We start from the raw sequence: 18,552 nt of genomic DNA, 5'->3' as shown, positions 1-18,552 counted from the left end.
TCTCTCTCTCTCTCTCTCTCTCTCTCTCTCTCTCTCTCTCTCTCTCTCTCTCTCGCTCTCTCTCTCTTTCTATCTCCCTCTATCTCTTTCTCTCTCTTGCTCTCTCTTTCTCAATCTCGGTGTAAATTGAATAAAGATAGATAGTTCATTAATTGGATTTAGTATTTGAACATGCCGATACATTTGTGGTCTAAAGGTATTTTTAACCAGTTTCTTTAAAAATCGCGATCCATACTCTCATTAACAGTGGCAGATCCGGGATTTTTTAGGGGGGGGGAATAGGTTTATCTGATAAACTTGCATTAGGAGCAAGTTTAATTACCGCAAACTTGCGTTAATTAAGTAAATTACACTACTTTAGACTAGGTTAGGGGGGCGCGCGCCCCCTCGCCCCACCCCGGGATCCGCCACTGCTCATTAAGTAATTAATTGAGGCACCTTGTGCCTCAATGGGGAGCACGAAAACCTGTATTTTCTCTGAAGAAATGCTCAGAGGTACCCCATGCTGAAGGTGGCCGAAAATGAATGGTAGACTGTCGGGGAGATTTAAAGCAATCTGTCATGAAATTGGTATAGTAGGAGCAATATTAGGTTGTTATCAGGAGACAGTTAGGCCACTTTTAATAGGCCAAAGTACTCTGCATACAAATCAACACTTTTTCTTTTCTTTTTTTTAAAGTAACATTCTGAATTTTGTCTTTTATGTAGATTCATTTAAAAAATGGCATTAGCTGTTATTAAACTTAAACCAACTAAAAGTATTTTAGTTTCTGTACACAAAACTAAATCCTAAGGCGCAAAAAGTAAAGCTCATTTCACATGAAATAAGTTAGGGCAGAGTTACGGCAACAATAGTAGCCCGTCTATACCTTGCTCGCATGAATTACTTGCTGCAATCAACATGTAGACAAGAAGATTTGTTGAATAGCTTCATATGACGACCATTTAGGCCTTGGAATGAGCTTTTAGCTGACTTAGTCCACGAATACAGTGTTTAAACTCCTTCAAAGTCGCTTTTTTGGTGTGATGCCTAGGCTAGTGATAGTTCTATATTAATGACCATGCTATAAATAGAAAGAAAATATGTACACAAAGAAAGGGTAGTTGTTCGGAAGTATTGCCTAAAATTAACTGAGTATGGTCGGTTTTGACTTTGTGAGAGTTTGTCATAGAATTCGGAAATAAGAAACAGGGTCAGTTTGACTGGATTTGTGGAACTTTATTTTGTCCTGTCTGACGCAATTTAAGCGATTGATACCAATCAATACTTATATATATTAGTTTTATGGATTACTGAATTATTTTAACATTAGAAGAAACAAAGTTGAATTCTTTAGCCTATTAATGAGAAAGAATAAGTTTTGGGCATGTATTTATTCACTTTTTCTGTGAAATTTGTCTTCTTGTTGATGAAATCTGGAAAATCCAAATTAGGTTAGGTTCCACCAGCCTAAAAAAAGACTCCTATTAAGTTATGTACTTTTCGAAAAGAATGCCACACAGGTTTTTATCATACATTGTGTGAAATATTCTTAAAGCCAATATGTGTACACTATTATATTCTAAGGATGTATTCTTAATATATAGCCATCCCCGAAGCGAGCGGGCTTCTTTAATATTTTCGTAATTGTACGTAAGAGTGAAACATCAGGTTTTTTCAGCTTTTTCACAGAATAATTTTTGTTCAAGGATACAACTGAAAAATATCTGTTGCCATATCAGTACCTGGCTATACGAGTGTGCCTCCGCTGCAGGTGTAATCAGTAAATAAAGTTATGTCATACAAGGAATACATAGGTCCAACCCTTGGTGGGGGAGGGGGGATAGAGTGATAAAGGTAAATTTCTGGCGGTTTATTTCTATTTTACCATAGTGGTGGTCTCGGACCAGTACCAGGAGGAAGGGGGCTTCCACTTCTCCTCCTGTGTGCAGGTATGTGTAGAGAAATGATATTTAAAGCATTAAACACTTTTGTCAAAATATTGAGCTGTGTATTTATGCTCATGTATTTAGTATACATACCAGAAAATACTCCAGTTAATTAAATTAGAAGCAAAATATAAATGAAAGAATAAAAAACTGGATAAAAAAATTACAGGACTTTAGTTTGTCAAATAGGACTCGGCTGAAGAATAAATATGCACAAATTGTAACTAATATTCTCTGTTTTTGTGACTATATTCTCGTGCCAAATTAATCCTTATTTAATGTTTTAGACTTCACTGAAGCCGCTTATTACGGAAGCGAAGGACCAAAACAAATCAATTACTGAAGTAGCAAGTAAACTGAAATCTTTGAATTCTTCCTTGGCTGAGAAGGTTAATGAGTTACAAAAGCATGAAAGGTGCGTGGATTCTTCTTCTGGTGCCTATGAAGTGACATCACTACCCTGAGACATTCGTGTTGTCTTTTATTTTCAAACAGTTTGTGGTAGCGAACTGTAAGTAAGGAGCGACCCGGATCAATAGTAACCGAAACTCTAAAAGATAGATCAAAAGAATTGGCTTTTTATGGTTAATTCAAATATATAAATTTATTTAAGTTTAGTCTTACCTACCGAAAGTTACGAGCCCGAGAAAATTTTCCTGATTTTCGAAAAAATTGGGGAAAAAAACCCTAAAAGTCAAGTGATCTTAATGAAAATTACAGCTATCAGATTTAGCGTATTAGAGAACCTTGATTAGGTTTCAAGCTCCTGTCTGCAAAAGTGTGTTTTTTTTGTTTTTTTTTTTTTTGCCAGAAGAAAGATCACGGATGCGTTTTTTTTTTTTTTTTTTTTTTTTTTTTTTTTTTTTTTGCCAGAAGAAAGACCACGGATGTGTGTGTGTGTTTTTTTTTTTTTTTTTTTTTTTTTTTTTTTTTTTTTTTTTAGGGGTGATCGTATCGACCCGGTGGTCCTAGAATATCGGGAAAGGACTGATTAGAACGAAAGTTAAAAGTTCTACTGCCCTTTTTAAGTGACCAAAAATTGGAGGGAAACTAAGCCCCCTCCCCCACCCCTTTTTTACCCAAAATCATCCGATCAAAATTTTGAGATGGCCATTTTGTTTATCATATTTGAAAGGCCCAATAACTATGCCTTTGGGTATAACCTGACCCCCCCCCCCCCACACACAGCCCCAAGGGAAAGCTCTTTAAGTTATAAAATGTGTCCAGGGTTTACGCATAGTATTTGTTATTGCGATGCCAGTGAACTTGTCAGGGGAAATTATACACTGCGGGAATTTTATGAACTTCTTTGATTTATTAGGGGCTATTCAATTGAATTGTTGATGAACTTAAAGCAGCCAAAGTAATAACTGTTCGGTGATGCCATTTCATTTCTCTTTTTTTGGGGGGGGGATAACATTTTTTATCTTTTCTGGCCTGGCCTCTAAAGATCCCTTTCAAATAATGTAAGAACATGTTATAGCTCTTGAAATGTCCCTCTTTCTGCAAGCGGAACTTCTTTATGCGTGACTATTGTTAGACCTCTGCTGCAAATCTCACTGGGTATACCATGGGACTGACTTTGCTTGTTTACAGAATATATTGGGGGCTGCCTGAACCGAATATCTCACCCTCTCGAGCAGCTCAGCTTTATACTTTCTTTGATGTCCTAAGTAAGTTAATATATCTTTTCTGGCTGCAATGAGGCTCCCTCTGATGTTCTGGTTCTCCAGATGTTCAATTTATTTCTGAAATATATTCCAAGACTGTTCCTCATATTCAAACTGATGTATGTAAGTGTCCTTCAATATCTTAGACAAGCCTGTTGTGGAGTAGTATTTGACAAAGTATATATTTTACTAGAGTATTAATTCAGTTTTAGTATTTAATGACGGAATAAAAAAAAATATGCAACATCCTTATGTTAGCTATTTTTGTGCAGTACTCTATGTGTATTTAACCGATTTTTCCCTTTTTTTTCTTTTTTTTCTTTTTTTTTTATAGAAATTAAAAATAACCCACCATTGTAATTAATCGCCAAAGTCCCAATTATATGGACTTCCCATGCTTTCGGATGGATTTCATGAAGAATAAAGTTTTTTGACAATTGTTAGTTTTTTTAATGCGGAATCCCCCCCCCCCCAAAAAAAAAAAATATGGGGGAAAAACTGATAATTAGTAGCGCATATTAAGCTACTGGACGTTTGTGTGTGGGGGGGGGCGTATTTATTCTACTAGACGTCCTGAAACTGGTGGCTGACGCTAGTTTATTCCTCAAAAACATAAGTTTATTGTGTTTTCTTTAATTTTAGCTTGCTGCGTGAGATCCTAACCTCGAGGTCGACTAATGCAGAAAGGGTTGTTCAAGGGAAACTTCCCAAACCCCAGTATGTCAACTTAGAAGAGTCTTTGGAAGTTAAGCAAGCTACTGAAATTGGAAAAATGAATAGTCTTATCAGGAATCTAGGCTATTAAATTCAATAGAGAACCTGAGCTACTCTCAAAACTTCATGTATTCATGTAAACTCATGTAAACTTCATGTAAACTTCATGTAAATTCTATTCATGTAAACTTCATGTATTCTCAAAACTTCATGTAAACATGGTCACATTAGGGTATTTCGATTTCAATTCTCAAAATATACAAGCAGGGAAGGGCGAAACTTGTGAATAGCCTTGGAGGATGTGACTCCTGAGGGCAATTTGCAGTTCTGTATCTTGGATAGTTGTGGTCTTTGTCCTTACCTCCGGTTATCTGTTTCTGTGTGGCCCCTGTTTCAAGCTATTAATGTAGATAAAATACTTTTTGTCTAAATAACATCGCAAAACTTTTTTCATCCTACTCTTCGAAATTTTCCAAACTTTATTTTGTAAGAAATTCAGATATTTTTTGTCCTTCCTTTGCTTTGGACAATTTTAAGCATTGCAGTTTTCAACATACAGCTAAAGAAGAAAAAGGAAATTGGTGGTCTCGTTAATCTTCCACGGAAATTCTCCTTTTCTATTGGTTTCATATTTTATTTATATCTTTAATTTAATGATGAGTTTTGAGCTTGGCTAGGGTTAGTTTCTAATTTTTCCAGCCGATTCAGTGTTTTGATCACTTTTTATGTAATGCTTTGGGTGTTTGAATGTGATTTGTTGGTGAATGTTCTATGCGTATGCATTCCTCTTACTCTGATATATTTCAGTTACTGAAATTAAATCTTAAATTTATATTTGTGGCTTGAACAGTTATTCTCTCAATAGGTTTATTAACAAATTGCCAGCCGCAAATCAAAACACTTTTTCAACCTTTTTTTATCACGGTTTAGTAATAATAATTATCTATTAAGGACCCACTATACAAACACTTAGGAACGGCAGAATAAAAAGAAACAACAATAGTATACATATAACCAATATTATCAATTAATAAGTATACTAATTAGCTGGTGTTTTTTTTTTTTTTTTTTTTTTTTTTCTTTTTTTTTTTGCATGTTTTGTACTGTGAATTTTGTACGTTAGAACACATAATATTTGAACAAAATTTTGTGTTTTTCAGACAGTTTTTAATTCCCCGTCCTTCGATGCATGTGCGAATAAATTAAATTGGATTAAGGTTTATGCTTACCATGCATGTTTTTGCCCGGTTTTAAATACATAGCGTACCGTCTTCAAGTTTCGACGAACGGTAAAAATGTTGGTATTATTCGATAGCTGAGATTTAAATTCATAAATCACCGCATTACTTTTTTTAAATTTGCTTCGGTTTTTTTTTTTTTTTTTTTAAGAAAAATGTTTTTTTTAAATATGGAATTTTGCGACTAAGCTGAAGCTACTATTTCAACCGAATAGACAAGGTTTATATACCATTTTGTTAATTAGCTTCAGATCTATTTATTCGCCGTGCCAGATTTTTTAAATTGCTGGGTTTTTTTTTTTTTTTTATATACTAGAATTATACCGACAACCATCTGAGGGTGGGTGGATTGTTAAAAAAAAAGCTACCATGTTATTTGGAAAAATCAATTTTGTAGTACTACTGTTATTTTATTAGGATGTGACCAACAACAATGACCGCAATCCCTCCTCCATTACAAAGCCGTTCCTGGGGTTGGCGATGCGGGGGAAAAATTGATTACAGCACCCCTCCCGACTCAAATATAAGCGAAAAAAGCTAAATCATTATCAGATCAAATTAATATGTTTGCTCTGTTACTACGGTACTTGTGTCTTATAGCCACCACATTCAAGAAGTGAATATATATATATATATATATATATATATATATATATATATATATATATATATATATATATATAATAATCATAATGAAATGTACCAAAATATGATGAATATATAATACTTTAGTAACAAAATTATGGAGACTACAACAAAGAATTATGGAAGGGGGCCGACCAGACCGCATTACATTAAATACGACCTAACTTAACAAAAATGCCAACTAAATATTTAATTAAAATATAGCTACAATGTAGTTTTCCACAGAGCTGAAACTAATATCGTCAAACAGTTTGTGGTAACGAACTGTAAGTAAGGAGCGACCTGTCAGGAGCGACCCGGCTCAATAGTAACCGAAACTCTAAAAAACGGAATTTTGATACCAATAGATACATCAAAAGAATCAGATTTTAATGCTGATTTCCAATAACATATAAGCTTCATCAAGTTTAGTCCTACACATCAAAAGTTACGTGCCTGAGAAAATTTGACTTATTTTCGAAAAAGGGGGAAACACCCCCTAAAAGTAATGGAACTTTAATGAAAATCACACCATCAGATTCTGCGTATCAGGGAACCCTAGTGTAGAAGTTTCAAGCTCCTATCTGCAAAAATATGGAATTTTGTATTTTTTGCTAGAAGAAAAATCACGGCGTGTTTATGTTTTTTTTCCAGGGGTGATTGTACCGACACAGTGGTCTTAAAATATCGTGGGAGGGCCCATCGTGGGAAAGGAAATTAAAAGTTCTAGTGCCCTTTTTAGGTGACCAAAAAAATGGAGGGCAACTAGGCCCCCTCCCACGCTCATTTTTTCCCAAAGTCACCCGATGAAAATTTTGAGATATCCATTTTGTTCAGCATGGTCGAAAATATAATAACTATGTCTTTTAGAATAACTTAATCCCAGAAGTCCCCGGGGGGAGGGCTGAAAGTTATGAACTTTACCCAATGTTTACATATAGTATTGGTTACTGGGAAGTATACAGACGTTTTCAGGGGGGATTTTTTCTGGTACTGAGGGTTGGGTGGGTCGGGGGTTATGTAGGAGGATCATTCCATGGGGGAAGGGACATTGCTATGAAGGGGGCGCCGGAATTCCCAGCGTTATTTAAAAAACGATCAGAAATTAAATTTAAAAAAAAAGTTTTTCAGCTGAAAGTAAGGAGCAACAAGCAACTTAAAACGAACAGAAATTATTAAGTATATGATTGGTTTCACCCCCTAGTCAATACTTCGCTCTTTAAGTCAAAGATTTTTTAGTACTTTCATAAGAGCTATTTAAAAATATAAAAATTAAAAATATAAACATTAAAAATATATGAGTATAGAAGTTTGTTACGTATGTTAATTTGTAAGTTACGTATATTTATTACTAACAAAAACGTTCGGAAATAGAATTAAACAACATTTCAAGAAAGCTATTTAACCAAATAAAACTAAAATTAATGTACAAATTTTGTTTTAATTATTCATGTACGGTGAGCCAAAATCAAAACCTGTATTAATTCAAAAATGTTCAAAAATTAAATAAAAAAAACAAGTTTTTTAACTGAAAGTAAGGAGTGACATTAAAACTTAAAACGAAAATAAATTATTCTGTATACGAAAGGAGATGTCCCCTCCTCAACGTCTCGCTCTTTACACTAAAGTTTGACTCACAGATCTATTTTTTTTAAACAATAAAGAACTTATACGAAAATATACTCATGCTCGTTTTGTGTTCATGACCGTATTTTTGGCTTGAATACACTTACCTATCTATTTATCTATATAATTGCCCATAGTCCCACGACAGGGGTAAAAAAAAATTCTATGAAACGAGAAAAAACTTACACGTTGCGCGAGACAACTAATTCCACTGTCGTTTGGAAACTGTGAAGGGGATATAAAGCCCGTCTAGCGAGCTATGGTAGCAGCGTGCAGGGATTGCTGCCAAAATTAGATTCAAAATATGGTCAAAACTAGGTCTCCTATCTACTGACTTCAAGGCGGCGAAAGAAGCCTACTTAAAAAAATTGATTTCCGCTAAATATCATCTCGTGCAGTTACCTAGCATCATAGCTGGACAATCTGATAACTCAAAATTTATTTTCATACTAGATTATTATTGGTCTTAAGTATCTAGTACGGACTTTCGATTCCAACCCCTCCAATAGCCAGTGCCGTCCTTTGGGGGTGGCAAGTGGTGCGACCGCACTGGGCCTCGCGCTAACAGGGCCAAATATGCTACGAATTACAATCACATGAGTAATTTTGTGACTTCATGAGGGGACTCACAGAAAAAAACCGTGGAATGTACGGCTTGAGTTCCCAAATGTGCCCCCCCCTTATATGAAGCGGGGCCAGCGGTTTTAAAGCTGTCAAAACCCTCCTTCGTTAGACCCCTTTTTGACTCTAAACCACAATTTTCCCGATGAACCCTAGGAATCACATTGGTAACAGTCCCGCTAGAGACTACATTATTATTGCTCCTGCTATATTACGACCATAACGTCAGGCCCCGCCTAGTGCCGGCTGCACAAGGCTGCGCACCAGTAAGTCCGCGTCTCCCAATAACCCAGTTGTATATCTGATTTCAATGAACTTTATTAAAAGAAATGGGTCATTTTGTTGAAACAAATCTTTAAGTCTGAATCCTGTTTAATCCCTCTACATGCTATCCTTCAGTCTAGTATCAGGTTATTTGATAATGCTATCGGAGTCAAGTGATAGCTTTATGATACAATTTTCACACATTAGAGTATCAATTTTTGATACTTTTTTTAAAGTAATTTGTAATCCCCCTCTCTCTTTCTCTCTCTTCCTTAGAGAAGCTAGATATCTTGGATCTAAAAATAATATTACTGTCTACGCTTAGTGTCTCCAAAAGAGGTAAACTTGTTGAGAAACTTCTCAACGTTAGGAATCATTTTAGGTGTTTGCTTCTGAAATATGAGTTAGAAGCTAAAACTACGAAAAACCATGGTACTTGTCTACTATATAAAGCACACTCGAGAATTGAAATTTGGTTAATGCTAATGAAATAGAACAGAATATGATGAAAATACAATGCCTTAGTAACAAAATTATGAAAAATACCACAAAGAATTATGGAAGAGGGGCCTCCCAGAGCGCTTAACCTAAAATAACCTAACCAAAATACCAACTAAATATTTAACTAAAATAAAAGCTATTATTTGGTTTCTCAAAATGCCGAGGGTTATTGTCTGGTATAGACAGCGTGAAAAACCAGGTAATCACAATACAAGTTCTCGAGTGTGTTTCATATTTTAGACAAGTACCAAAACCATATATAATCGACAAGGTCGCATTCAAGATTATTGTTAGGGGGGCTGGAATATTTTTTGGAGGAGGGGAGTTACAAAAAAACTTTCAAATTGATTTTGTAAAAATTGTTGTTACATTTTTGTAAGCCAAAAAAATTGGCGGAAGGAGGGGTAAAAATCCGGTAACTCTCCCCAATTGGATGCGGCCTCGATCATTTATAAAACTTGGCTTATTAATTGACAAACGTGACTTTGATGCAGCCCTGGCTTAAAATGACACAATATCGTCTATGCTTGTCTCCTTAGGAAGTAAACAAGTTTTTACGATACAAAGGTGGATTTTTGCCTTTAAAAAATAATTTGAGATTGGAAAAAAAATATTCTGCCACTGAAAAACGTATGGTCAATCCCTCTTTACCACATTGTTTGGGGTCAGTACTTCTAAATCTAGATATTAGGCTTCTGCTTCTGAAATATGAGTTTGACGCTAAAATAGAGAAAAACTGCATATAATTTACATTGGTGCATCCAGGATTGTGTTTGGGGGATGAGAGTATTTCTCGGGGGGAGGAGCAGTTACAAAAAATAAAAAATGAGTATATAATTTTTTTTTACTCTTTTGCGAGTAGGACAAAAAATTTAATGGGGGCAGAGGTTCAAACGCGGTAACGCACCCCGCTTGGATACGGCCTTGATCATTAATGAAATTCGGCTTTTTTGTTGACCAACGTGACTTTGATGCGGCCCAGGCATAACATGTAATATCGTCTATGCTTGTCTCCCTATGAAGTAAACAAGTTTTTACGATACAAAGGTGATTTTTGCATTTTCGAAAATGATTTGAGATGAATAAAAAAATTTTCCCATTGAAACACAAGCGGTCAATCCCTCTTTGACACATTGTTTATGGTCTGTACTTCTAAATCTAGGTATTTCTAAAAAGCAATGATCTGTTTCTGGCGTTCTGGTATGAATGTTACAACAAATTCTTTTTTTTTTTAATAAGAAACCTATCACCCCCAAATAAGCTAGTCAACAACATGGTACAAAGTTAACTGACGGGGAAAACAAGCTAGTGGTTGTTGACTTAAAAATAACATTTCAAATTTCATTTCCTTTTGTTTTGGCACGTATATGAATAAAATCTGTCATGTTATAAAAAGAAACGATTTTCGAATTGCAAAAAAATGTTTTCTTCGGTTAAAAACTCAAGAGAGAAAAAACGGGCTAGTACTTTTCTGTTATAGCAACCCCACTCAAGAAGTAAAGCTAGGCTAATCCTAATAAAAAATACCAAAACATGATGAAAATATAATGCTTAAGAAACAAATTTGGGCTATGTTTTCACACAAGGGGGTGGGGTTAAAATATAGCGGGTATGCATGCAAAATGCGTTACCTGAAATTATTCTGCATATTATGAAGTAAGAATTGTTTTCTAATTTCATGTTGTCCAAATACTTTACCCCCCCCCTAATATGCAAATATATAGCCCAAATTACATAAGTCTCATGTATTCTGTCACTCGCCACTTGTTTTTCATTGAGTATAAGCTAATTGTCTTTTAATACAGACAGATGAAAAACCGGTTCTAGGTTTGTTCTCGAGTTTTACACAGCGTAATTCTTGAGTGGGATCAAGCTTTGTTTAAATTAAACCCGTTTTTCTCTTTTTAATTTTTGTAAATAAAATGCAGTGTGGTCTAAGAAATAATTTTCTTTCTCTAGAAAGAATGTTTTTGATCACCCCGATGATGGCTAGCCTACTCGAGTCAACTATATCGCGCAAGCATCCGCGACGGGGAAAAACCGGCAGTTTGATTTTAAAACAAGCATTTCATATTTACAGCTAAACAAGTAAAAAATACCAGTCACCAGAAACTCCTGATCCCTCATTTCTTTCTTTTTTTCAATCTTACTTCAAAGTATTACCTTACCCAAAAGTCGTCGGCTCCTTATATGGTAATCAAATCTCCGCTAAAATCTCGTATTTTGGCGAAATATCAATATCAAAGTGAAAAAATGGGTTTGTGTCAACCTCGGAGTTTTATTATCTGATGTTTGAACTATTTTTAACAAAATTGCTATCTCAAAATTTTATCGGATGGGTTTGGGGAAAAAAGGCGTGGGAGGACTAGATTAAACTTTGGTCTCTTTTGATTCTTTAAAAGTGAACTAGAACTTTCTGTTTTCAATCAAATGAGCCCTCTCTGAAGTTTATACGAGCATCACTTCTATAAGAACCATATATCTCCCCAGAGTATAACTTACAACGCCTCTCCCTGGGCCCTGGGGGGTTGTGTCGACCCAGAAGTTTTAATGTCTGATGTTTGAACTATTTTTAACAAAATGGTCTCCTCAAATTTTTATCGGATGGGTTTGTCCATTCGATAAACTCAAAGGCGTGGAAAGCGGGAGGGGCTAGTTGCCCTCTGATCTTTTTTCACTCTGAGAAAATGAACTACAACTTTTAATTTCCATTCAAATGAACCCTCTCTGAAGTTTATACGAGCATACCTTCCATAAGAACCGTATATGCCCCCAGCCCAGAGCAATACTTACAACGCTTGCCCCAGCCCTGGGGGGGGGGGGTGTTGACACAGTAGTTTTTCTTATATGACCTTTGAACTATTTTTAACGAAATGACCATACGTAAAGGAGTTTTTGTTATATGATCTTTGAACTATTTTAACAAAGTGGCTACCTCGAATTTTTTATCAGATGTATTTGGGGAAAAACAGCCTGGGGGCGAGTTGCCCTCAGATCACTTTTGAATCTTAAAAAGGGCACTAGAACTCTCGATTTCCAATCGAATGAGCCCCCTTTGAAGTTTATACGACGACCCCTTCTATATAAAGTGCTACTGGGAAAAAAAATAAATGGAGTGTGGGGGAGGCTAGCTGCCCTCCAATCAGTTTTGACTCTTAAAAACTGAATTACAACTATCAATTGCCAATCAAATGAGCCCTCTAGGAATTTTATACGAGCATCCCTTCCATAAACAACCATATTTGCCCCCAGGGCATAACTTACAACGCCTACCCACGGGCCCTGAGGGTCGTGTCGACAGAACAAAATTTGCACTTTACTGAAAAAAAAACAAATGAATTTGTATTGTCAGTTTAATATACATATACTGATATTTAGTAATCAAAATGTTAAAATTATTTGATTTATTAAAATTATAAAATTAAAAACATTTATATTTTTTTCAGTAAAGTGCAAATTTTGTTCTGGCCTTGGGAAGACATAGGAGTTTTGCGTCCAACTTGTGTTAATTTCTGCTCGTTTTGAGTTTGAATCGGTTATTTATTTTAATTTCTGTTCGTTTTGGGTTTCATTTATTTATCGTTGCTGATTTGTGGTAGTTTCGAGCTTGGTAGATTATTTGATTTTATTTTTGCTCATTTTTTGTTTAATGGAGTTCTTTACTTTTCTTTGAAAAACTTATTTTGTGGAAAATTTTTTTTTTAATTAATTGTTTTATATTGACATAGCCTTTTCAGGAAAAAAGAAAATAATACTTTATTTTTTTTTTTTTAAGACTTTATAGTTTGGCCTGCTATTTGCATGCTGGAGAAAAATTTTCAGCAATTTTTAACAACATACACCATTTTAAAAATCTGGACACAAATAGTACTGTTTAACTTAATTTCATACCTCCTCTAGTTGACCTGAAATGGAAAACTTGATACCATTGACAAAAAAATATGTTTACTTTCTTTGACAGGTTAGATACACTTACACTATTTTGGTTTGGTTAAATTTTAAAAGTAGAAGTAGCCCCGAAAGTTTGATCATAATACCGTCAGTCGTCCTTGGGATACTGCTGAGATGCCTTGTTGGGAATTAGCAGTATCACAGTGCATTTTGATTTAATCTTGAGGCAACATTTAGTTTTTAAACATAATGGGCAAATGGGAGGGTGGGAGTGAAAGAGGGATTAGTTGCCCTCCAATCAATTTCGACTATTAAAAAGGGCATCAGCCCTTTCTGTTTTCAATAGATTGAGCACCTTTCGAAGTTCCCACGACAACTTCTTCGATACGAAGGGCCCTGGTCTAAACAACAACAAAAAATATTACTAATCACTTTCGACTATTAAAAAGGGCACTAGCCCTTTGAATTTCAAATCGAATGAGCTCTTCTGAAGTTTCTACGACAATGTCTTCTATAAAAACCTTATATGCCCCCAGGGCATAACTTAAAATCCTTGCCCTGAGGGCTGTGGCGGAGTATCCTCCTCAAAAAATTATTTTATATCTGTAAATCAAATCCGCTTAAAAATTTGGATAGCTAAAATTTGTTTATGTTTGTTTTGGGGGGATTGATGGGCGTGGGGGGAGGGGGCTAGCTGCCCACCAATCACTTTCGACTATTAAAAATGGCACTAGACCTTTGAATTTCAAATCAAATGAGCCTTTTTTGAAGTTTCTACTACAACGCCTTCTATAAAAACCTTATATGCCCCCAGTGCATAACTTAAAACCCTTGCCCCGAGGGTTGTGGGGGAGTGTCCTCCTCAAAAAGATATTTTCTATCTGGAAATCAACTACGCTGAACAAAATGGCTATCTCCAAATTTTGATGGGATGTGTTTGGGGGAATGATGGGCGGGGGGGGGGCTAGTTGCCCTCCAATCACTTTTGACTATTAAGAATGGAACTAGCCCTTTGAATTTCCAATTGAATGAGCCTGTTTTGAATTTTGTGCGACAACGCCTTATATAATAACCTTATATGCCCCCAGGGCATAACTTAAAACCCTTGCCCTGAGGGTTGTGGGGGAGTGTCCTCCTCAAAACATATTTTCTATCTGTAAATCAACGATGCTGAATAAAATGGAGATCTCCAAATTTTGATCGGAGGTATTGGGGGGAATGAGGGGCGTGGGGGGGCTTGTTGCCCTCCAATCACTTTCGACTGTTAAAAAGGGCACTAACCCTTTGAATTTTCAATTGAGTGAACATGTTTTGAAGTTTCTACGTCAGCGCTTCTATAAAAACTTTATATACCCCCAGGGCATAACTTAAAACCCGTACCCCGAGGGCATTAGGTAAATGTCCTCCTTAAAAAGAAATTTTCTATCTGGAAATGACCTACGCTGACAAAATGGCCTTCTCAAAATTTTGATTGGATTTGTCTGGGGGAATGATGAGCGTGGGGGGGGGGGGGCTAGTTGCCCTCCAATCACTTTCGACTATCAAAAAGGGCACTAGCCCTTTGAATTTCCAATCGAATGAGCCTTTTTAGAGTTTCTACGACACCGCCTTCTATAAAAATCTTATATACCCCCAGGGCTTAACTTAAAACCCTTGCTCTGTGGGTTGGGGGGAGTGTCCTCCTCAAAAAGATATTTTCTATCTGGAAATCAACTACGCTGAACAAAATGGCTATCTCAAATTTTGATTGGATGTGTTGGGGGAATGATGGGCGTGGGGGGCTAGTTGCCCTCCAATCACTTTCGTCTATTAAAAAGGGCACTAGCCACTCCAATTTGCAATCGAAAAAGCCCTTTTCGAACTTTCTACAACTTCTTCGATACGAAGTGCCCGGGTATGGAGAAAAAAAAACACATTATACCCACATCGTTCTTTACTTAGGCAGCGCGCTGCCTATGATACGAGCATCCTTTTCATAAGACCCATATATTCCCCCAGGGCATAAATTACAACGCCTGCCCCTGGGCCCTGGTGGGTTGTGTTGACACCAGAATTTTTGTTATATGATCTTTGAACTATTTTTTAACAAAATAGCTATCTCAAAATTTTGATTGGATGCATTTGGGGAAATAATGGGCGTGGGGGGGCTAGTTGCCCGCCAATCACTTCCGACTATTAAAAAGGGCACTATCCCTTTGAATTTCCAATCGAATGAGCCTTTTCGAAGTTTCTACGACAACGCTTTCTATAAAAAACCTTATATGCCCCCAGGGCATAACTTAAAACCCTTGCCCTGAGGGTTGTGGGGGAATGTCCTCCTCAAAAACATATTTTCTATATAAAAATCCACTACGCTGAACAAAATGGCTATCTTAAAATTTTGATTAGATGTGTTTGGGGGAATCATGGGCGTGGGGGGGGGGCTAGTTGCCCTCCAATCACTTTCTACTATTAAAAAGGGCACTAGCCTTTTGAATATCCAATCTAATGAGCCTTTTTTGAAGTTTCTACGACAACGCCTTCTATAATAACCTTATATGTCCCCAGGGCATAACTTAAAACCCTTGCCCTGAGGGTTGTGGGGGAGTGCCCTCCTTAAAAACATATTTGCTATCTGGAAATCAACTACGCTGAACAAAATAGCTATCTCAAAGTTTTGATTGGATGTGTTTGGGGGAATGATAGGCGTGGGGGGGGGGCTAGTTGCCCTCTAATCACTTTCGACTATTACAAAGGGCACCCCCCCTTTGATTTTACAATCGAATAAGTTCGTATTTTAGTTTCTACAACAGAGCTATATATAAAAACTTTATATACCCCCTGCGCATAACTTAAAGCCCTTGTTCTGAGGGTTTTGTGTGAGTTTCCTCATCAAAAACATATTTTCTATCTGGAAATCGACTACGCTGAACAAAATGGCTATCTCAAAATTTTGATTGGATGGGTTTGGGGGGATGATTGGCGTGGGGGGGGGGGGCTAGTTGCGCTCCAATCACTTTCGACTGTTAAAAAGGGCACTAGAATTCTCGATTTCCAATCGAATGAGCCCCCTTTGAAGTTTCTACGACTACCCCTTCCACATGAAGTGCCTCTGGGGAAAAAATTAATAATAATAAAACATTGAAGGTCTATTGCCTTTACAATAGGCAATGCTATAGCATTGCCTCTGATAATATAATTAAATGAAAGCAGCGAAATTCACATTCAAAGCATCAACAGTTTCAGGTGAAAAAACGTGTTGAGTACTTAATGATTAAACTGAAATTATAATTCGAAGTCCGAATATGATTTTGGTGCCCAATAATTCACTCAGTTTATTACAGTGCGTATAAACACATACACAGGGGTGTCGTTGGGGGGTGGCAAGGGGGGGGGCAGTTGCCCCCCCCCCCCAATAATGTGATAAAAAAATTATTATACATCCCATGCCCTTTGACTATCCGGATATGGACCCCTCTTGCCCTCCCCCCCCCAATAAAAATGCTGGAGATTTGCCCCTGTACATATATATAGTATATAACACTGTTATATGCATTAATGAACCACTAGTGACTCCACAGAGTCTAGTATTGCTGGAATTTATGAGGAATAAGCAAAAACACAAATATGCGTCAGGAATCACTTTTACTTTGAGGCCCAAGTTGCTCTCTGATTGAATTTAAAATTCAAAAAGCAACGTTGTACGGAAGCCTGAAATAATGACTTTAGAGAAGCCACGCTATGGAGCAATACTGCTCTGCTAAACCATCGTGTACATGGTGCTCTATAACTGGCCTTTCCTATACAAAGTATTAAAGATTCGAAGCAAAATTCTGACTATTATTTTAAATTTGAAAATCTGTTGTATATGTTCCAGTGCTTCCATTTCTACTATATTTTAGAGTAGATTGCTTTATTTTGAAGATTCTCCTCTAATATTTCTAGACCTACTTTAATATTTTTTTTTTACTTTAAATTTGAAGATTCTACTTTTTTCCTTGTCGAGCCTATGGATTTTCATTACGGAAATAGGAATTTTCGATACAATGGTGGGATTTCGGCAATAATGATTGACAAATGTTCTTGTTTTTCTTGGAAATGGATAGACCTGCAAAATTTGAAACAAAATAACTGACGTGATAGAAAAATACAAATACAAGCACCTATGCACATTTACAGGCAAATAGACTGAACAATATACAGTAAGAAACAATTTTTTTTTTATTATTAGGGCTCCTTCTCTGCATCTTTACCAAACTAGTATAGCTGATTATGACATTTATCATGTCTTTTCAACGAACACACAGCCTACAAGTCTGGCTATAGTGTATCTGCATGTTGAGTTGATTTCGATTCTTTGATGATTTTGAGTAAATTTTGTGATACCTTCTTAGCTTATTCATAGCAGAGGCATGAATTCAAAAAAACTCTGAATTAATGATTGATTGGAGTTTTTTTTTCTTTTACTTGCCTATTGTAGCAAGCAAATCAGGTAAAATTCTACTTTAGCTAGTTTTAGCTGTCTTGGAAAGGGGTTAGGTTAGGAAAATGAAATTTTCAGGGATGGTTCTACAGGCTAAAGTATACTCCATAAAGGTATTTCGAAGTACCTACCTCCACTCCTTCTCCCTTAAGAGGGTCCTAGAATTTGCCCACATAACAGGCAATTGCACAATACAATAGCTCATGTGAATATAAAATTTTCATGGCCTAAAAATAGTATCCTATGAACTGTGGGGCTTCCACACAGTCGTTACAAAAACCTAATGAAATTTTGACAAAAAAAAAATTTACTTTAATTTTCTGTTATCAGTTTCTTTTTCTATGGCTTTAGTTCTGAAAATGCAATTCCTGTTATTTAAGTATAATTTTAAGCCATAAAAAGAAAGAAAATCCAGGCTGGTGACGAAACCTGGAAGTTTTTCTAAGACTGTTCAAAAGAAGTATGAACAAAAGTACAAAGTGACGTGGGAAAAGGAGGCTCATATTTCGGAATGGCGTGGTAGAGGGACCAATCGGTCTGGTGCACCATCAGGCTCTATTGCAGAATGCGAGTATTGTGCAACTACAATAAATATTGGTAACCAAGGAAAAGCTGGTTTGATTCAGCATATGAAGGGCAAGAAACACAAAGAAATGGAGGGAGAATTTTTGAAATCAAGAAAATTGAAGCCTTTTGGAAGATTTTTCACTGATAAGTCCCTAGAGCCGGGGGGGACGCCCCCTTCAATGTTTTTGGTCACTTGGTAAATAAAAAAAAATCGGTAAAATCGTGGCACTTTGCGCCACGATTTTTCCGACGCCGCTAAAATTCTTTGTTCGGTTCAAAAAAAGTCTTTAAGCATTTGTATGGAAACTGTCCTTAAAGGTTATCCCAAGTTTTGCCATTCACAACCTATCATCTAGTTTGCAGTGGCTACCAGCCTTCATACATGGGGAGATATACTGCTTTTGCCAGGGTTCGCCACAAAATAAAAGGTCCAGTCAAAAAGGCA

General features: G+C 36.4%; 1 protein-coding gene across 1 annotated transcript in view; it reads left to right on the top strand.

The window, feature by feature from the left end:
* Nucleotides 1-5,147, top strand: part of LOC148943506 (dolichyl-diphosphooligosaccharide--protein glycosyltransferase subunit 1-like) — a 57,540-nt gene extending 52,393 nt beyond the window's left edge. The window contains exons 9-10 of the mRNA XM_089101058.1: nt 2,217-2,344; nt 4,242-5,147. Coding sequence (XP_088957184.1) covers nt 2,217-2,344; nt 4,242-4,404 — 291 coding nt within the window. The 3' untranslated portion in view covers nt 4,405-5,147. The remainder of the gene's footprint in view (nt 1-2,216; nt 2,345-4,241) is intronic.
* The last annotated feature ends 13,405 nt before the right edge of the window (nt 5,148-18,552 follow it).

This window comes from Artemia sp. Qi Xiang Cuo, chromosome 15, assembly GCF_049724085.1.
Source record: "Artemia sp. Qi Xiang Cuo chromosome 15, ASM4972408v1, whole genome shotgun sequence".
Classification (NCBI taxonomy): Eukaryota; Metazoa; Arthropoda; class Branchiopoda; order Anostraca; family Artemiidae; genus Artemia; species Artemia sp. Qi Xiang Cuo.
This window is presented reverse-complemented; position numbering and strand designations above follow the sequence as displayed.